Here is a 5575-nt window from a genome sequence, read left to right as displayed (position 1 = left end):
GGCTAAGCCCGGCTCGCAGGAGGGCAGTGGCTGTGCCGGGTTGGGGGCTCCCCCTGATAACCTCTGTCTGCTCTCCCCAGGTGAAAAGATGGGGTGCTTCACCTTTATCAAAGTCATAATGATCCTCTTCAACCTGGCCATATTCGTAAGTGCACTCCCATGGTTGTCTCTGCCCGGAGGGCCCGAGCCTGGCAGCCCCCTCCTCTGCCCGGAGAAACTGGGATGAAGGGCCCGGGTCTGCGGGAGCAGCTCCTGGGGCGCACCCTGAGCTGGGCATGGGGTGTGCGAAGCCTGCCTGTGTGGGCTCTCCTGCCGCTCCACACCCCCTTCTGCGGGGGGTGGAGAGGGCGTCATGGGCAGTTGGGTGTTGGTGGGACTCGTGCTCCTGGGACCCTGGTGGGGTGTGAGATCTGGTCTCTGGCCCCAAGCTGAGGACTAAAGCCCTGGGCTTGCAGGGGTCTCTCGCTCTCCAGCTCTGGCCAAAGCCCAGGGGACTGTGCTGGGCTCTGGGGATGGTGGCTATTGCATCAGCCACCCATGTCCCTACCTGTGCTGAAGCTTTGGCGAGGGGTGCTGCGTGCCCCAGAGCAGGGGGGTTTGCTGGGTCTCTGCCTGAGGGGCTCCATCTTTGTAGGGGAGCAGCCCATGTGTGTGACAGCGACCTGCGGTGTCGGCGGTCTTGGATGTTGGGGATCCCTGGAGCACACACAGCTCCCACTTGGGGCCCAGGGTAGTGGAGCTCCTGCAAGCTACCCTGGCTCTGGAGGAGCAATGGAGCCGTCTGGAAGGGGGTGCGGTGGGGTATAGCCTTGGGGGGGTGCAGAGCCCCCAGGCTTGCCCTGGTGAAGCACTCCCTCCTTAAAGCTCCTGCCAGGACTTGGGGCTGGTGGGGAAGGTCGAGCGGGTGGAGGGCAGGCTGGAGGCAGCCCTGAGCTGCCCTTGCCAGGAGTGTGTGAGCGTCTGGGGCTGGGGGCTGCTCCCTTGGGCAAGTAGGCAGCTTCCCCGGCTGGAGGGACTCGCGGCAGCATGATGGTGGCCATAATCTGAGCTGGCTGTGTGGGCCCCTCTGGGGTCAGGGGGTGGCTGGTGGCACCGCTGGTTCGGCTGCCCTGCGTGGGGGTTGCTGCCCCGCTGCTGGCACCGCAACCCCTTGGGCTGGGGAAGGGGGCAGCTGCAATACTGTAGCTGGGGATGTGCTGGTGGTGAGGTATGTTTTGGGGTAGTGACCCACCCAGACACCCCAAGCCTGTGGCGGCAACACCCTGAGCTGCCCTCAATGGCCACAAAGTTTTGCTTTGGCACGCTGAAAATTTGCAGAGGGGAGAAATACCTGTACCAGGACTTTCCCCAAGTCCCTGGGGTGAAGGGGTGCTGCTGCCTGGCTCCTGGGGTGGAGATGGTGCTCCCTTACCAGCAACCTGCCCCAAGCGGGGGCACCCGCAGCACTGAGGCTGCCCCCTCCATGACTTAGTGAGAGGCTCTTCTTCCATCCAGGTGTGGTCTGCTGGCAGGAGGTGGCTGGTTTCCCCCTCCTCCCATCCTTCCTCTCGTACTCGTGATGATGAAGAGGCTGGGGACAATGGGGGTGGGGGTGGTCCCCAGCCACCACCCCTCACCCCTGCCAAGATCTCTGCCTGCCTAACGTGTCTCTCTCCTCCCAGCTTGGTGGCGGGACCCTCCTGGGAGTTGGCATCTGGGTCACAGTGGATGTACAGTCATTCCTGGATATATTTGGGGCGCTCTCCTCTAGCGTCCTGCAGGTTGTGAATGTGAGCTACTTCCTTATTGTCATTGGTGCCATCCTGCTGGCGATCGGCTTCCTTGGGTGCTGCAGTGCCCAGAAGGAGAGCCAGTGTCTCCTGATGATGGTATGGACCTGACTTATCTCCTTATCAAGCCTCATTTGAGCTGGGTCTCTGGTAGGGGAGGTCTGAGGGATAGACTTCTCCATGGAGATGTCCTCCTTGGATGTTCCCATGTGGTGGAAGGCTGGGTGGACCTTGGAAAGGCAGTGCTGGACCCAAAGTCTGCCCTGGGCAAGGGTGAAGGGAAGCAGGAGCTGGTGCTGAGAAGAGGTCTCTCTTGGAGCATGTCCGGAGAGGTCAGCCCCATGCAGATGGAGGGTTGGAGGACCCCAAGGTTGTGCTGCTTCTGCTTTGGAGCAGAGCTGAAGGCAATGAGACAGGGCTTGAGCCCTGAGGGAGGGTCCTGCTGGTCCTTGGGAAGCAGATGTGTTCCTGGGGGCCCTGTGGACTCTGGCTGTTGCTTTGATCTCCTTCCCCTTGCTGTGTCCTAGTTCTTCTCGGTGGTGCTGATCATCTTCATTGCCGAAATTGCTGCTGCCGTGGTGGCTCTGGTCTACACAAGTCTTGTGAGTGGCATATATAAGTCTCGGGTTGGGCTAATCTGGGACCTGCCCTACCCCTTGGGAAAACAGGAGACACTGGGGCTGGCAGTGCTGCCCATGGATGGGAAGCTGAGAGGTGGGCACTGCTGCAGGAAGAAGGGATTGCCAGTCCCTGCTGGAACCAGCTATGTGGGCAGGCTGGGGCGGCCTGGCTGGGGTGAGGGTGGTGGGAACAGGGATTCTCACTGCCCTAAAGAAATGAGGGTTATGGTACAAGTTTCACCCACTTCTTTCTTTCAAACCCCTTAGCCCAGTACCAGCTGAGGCTTGACACCTCTCCACCTCTGATGGTAGGAGCCACATGGGAGAGGAAGTCCTTAATGCTTCATGCTGAGCAAACGCAACCCCTTATTAGGCACCTGAGAAACCACCTGGGAGAAAGGTGACTTTGCCTCATTAGGCACTGGAGAAGTCAACCGCAGGGCAAATGTCATTCCTGGCTCCCTCAGTTAAGCTGCTTATCAGATGACTCACTGGTCATAAGTGGCCTTGGTGCCATAAAGCATTGGTTAGTGAGGAAGGGATCAAACTGTCCTCGGCCCAAAGGGACGTGGTGTGACGTGTTCCTGGCCATGCTGGGTCTGGTTGGTCTCCTCCCCATGGGCTGAGACCAGTATGGGGGTGCTCGGCTCTGTGGTGCTCCCCAGGACCTTCTCTGATGGTGTTTCTCTGCCTCTTCTTCCAGGCAGAGACGCTGCTGACGGCTGTGGTGACCCCTGTCCTGAAGGAGAAGTATGGGGCAGATAAGAGTCTCACACACATCTGGAATGTCACCATGACGGAGGTGCGCTGAGCCCTGGGGCCCCCGCCCCAAGCTGAGCATGCTCCCAGCACAGGCTTGGTGGTGCACACCTGGGTGGGCTAGCAGGATGGGAATGGGGACACCATCGCAATCCTGGATGTGCTGAGCTGTCACCACCCCATCAGCTTCCCAGGTGCCTGGGACCTACCCACTTGGGATCTAGTGGTCCTGTGGCTGGGGTGAGAGCTGTACGTGTTGGAGTGTGGGGCAAAATCCTGGTCCCAAGAAGGCCATTGAGCAACCCCCCCCAGAGCTGGGTTGAGCTGGGTGACCCCCTCCATGGTGGGGTGGGGTCCAGACAGTGTCTGACCCAGGAGGGAAACCTGCAGGATGCTCTCCCCATCCCTTCCTCTCTCTCCCTCTTAGGTCCATTGCTGTGGCCTGAATAACTACACAGACTTCACCGACTCCCCCTGGCATAAGGAACACAATACCTACCCGGAGTCCTGCTGTGATGATAAACAGCCCTGCAACGACACACTCGCCGCAAGCAGTGATGTCCCGGTATGGATGCGCCAGTGGCTCTTGCCTTCTGGCAGAGCCTGGTTTGGGGTGTGCCCTGGCACGGGGAGGGAGACCTGTCCTGTAGCTCCAGCCTCAGCTCTGGACACAGTGGTCCCATGGGCTTTAAGTCCTGGGGGATGCTGTGTTGGCCTTGGCTTGTCCCTGGTGGAGATAAGCAAAGCTGCTATCATTGCTCTGGTCCTAAAGGGAGCTCTGCAGCAGGGTAGCATGCCTGCAGTTGAGCATGAATCCAGGCACCGCTCTGCCTTTTTGGGTGATTTCCCTGCCTCTTCCCCTCCTCCCCCCGGCCCAATACTGCGCTTTGGCCTGAAAAGTGGCTGAGATGAGTTGCCCCCTGAAGCCCTCAGACCTTCTCCGTGGCTGTGCAGCTCTGGGCTGGAGAACCGTACCTCCCTTTCTGGGGATGCTGTGCCCCAGCGGTTAGGGGATCACTACCCTTTGCTTGTCCTCATGTGTGTGGCTGCCTCCTGCAGGGTTGTTTCGCTCAGATCTTGAAAGAAATCAAGACTCATGCAGGTGTGGTGGGTGGCGTGGCAGCCGGCATCGCTGCCTTGGAGGTGAGTGCCTGAGCATTGCTGTGCTGCTGCCTCCCCCTTGTACCTGGAGGTGGGCGGTGGGGCTGGGACCAGCCTGGGTGGCCGAGGGGCTGCAGGGGGCTGGTGCAGCCCCATGGACCACCATCTGCCCCAGGGTGGCTACTGAGCCTTCTTCCCTGGGCACACGCAGCTCTTCCTCCTTGCGTGTGCTGGGGGTGCATGCTACAGGCTGTGACCCAAACCCTTGCTGGGGGGGGACACTTGGGGGGCTGACTTGCCTCTTGCCACCCCCAGATCGCGGCCATGGTGGTTGCCATGTACCTGTACTGCCGTCTGGATCAGAAATGACCCCACGAGGCAGGAGGATGATCTGCCCCCCCCACCATGCCGGGGTGCGCCCATGGCGTGCCATGCTTTCAGGGGGACCTCATCGCTCCCTGGGCCTGATGCTGTCCTGTGCACTGTGATTTATAGCTGTGTTTTGATCTGCTGAGCTGGGATCCACGGAGTTTGTGTATATTTTTGTACTGATATGGCACACTGAGTCTGTACATAGAGATTTGAAGTGTTTTTTGAAGGAGGGGGCGGGGGGGAAGCTGCTTGGTCTTTTGGGGAGATGAAGCGGCACAGGGGCTGATCAGGGCTGCTGATCTGGCAGTGGCACAGCAATGCCTTGACAAACCCTTGTGTGGTACTGTGCCTCTCCCATGGTGTCCCTGTGCGGGGGCTGGTGGGGCAGGGGGCTGGCATGGGGGCTGGTCTGTGCCCCACTGCGTTGCTCCATTGAACTGGGGCTGGTGCCCAGCCAAGGTGTTGTAGGTGGTAACAACACCCTCACATGGGGACATGGCTACCCCTACACCCATTTTCTGCCAGCCCTGACTTTGTCACCGTATTGTGCCCTAAGAGGTGCTGGCTGGTCTCTGTCCCTCCCCTGGCAGGGAAGCACGTGAAGCAGGTGTATGAAGCACAGCCCTGTCGGTCCCTGGCTCTGTGGGGGCCGGGGCTGCCCTGTACCCCCTGTCATTTCATGGCTGAGCCCCTCTCCATGCTGTAAAGAAAAACAAATAAATTTTTCATCTTGGATACAAATTATTTTCTGGAATCAATCTCAGTGCTGCCTTCAATAAATAGCCTCTGCCTAGGGCAGTGCAGGAGGGAAGGGGGCTGCCTTGCCCTCGCCCCCGCCCCATGAGCCTCATGCAGGCAGCGCAGCCCTGCCTGCAGCCTGCCTGCCCTCCCTCTGCTGCGGCTCCTCACCTGCTCGGGTGCTTGGAAACAAGCAGCCCGGTGTTTTCACAACAG

The 5575-nt window shown here is 59.8% G+C and overlaps 1 protein-coding gene across 1 annotated transcript; it reads left to right on the top strand.

The window, feature by feature from the left end:
- The first annotated feature begins 78 nt into the window (after positions 1-78).
- On the top strand, positions 79-4618 carry TSPAN1 (tetraspanin 1). Its single transcript, XM_009326581.1, has 7 exons — positions 79-145; positions 1662-1868; positions 2297-2371; positions 3093-3191; positions 3576-3713; positions 4208-4291; positions 4565-4618. Exons 1-7 carry the CDS (start codon positions 89-91, stop codon positions 4616-4618), a joined length of 714 nt encoding a protein of 237 aa, XP_009324856.1. The 5' UTR covers positions 79-88.
- Positions 4619-5575: the final 957 nt, after the last annotated feature.

This window comes from Pygoscelis adeliae, unplaced genomic scaffold, assembly GCF_000699105.1.
Source record: "Pygoscelis adeliae isolate BGI_AS28 unplaced genomic scaffold, ASM69910v1 Scaffold306, whole genome shotgun sequence".
NCBI lineage: Eukaryota > Metazoa > Chordata > Aves > Sphenisciformes > Spheniscidae > Pygoscelis > Pygoscelis adeliae.
The sequence above is the reverse complement of the archived record's forward strand: the minus strand, read 5'-3'. Positions and strand labels throughout refer to the sequence as shown.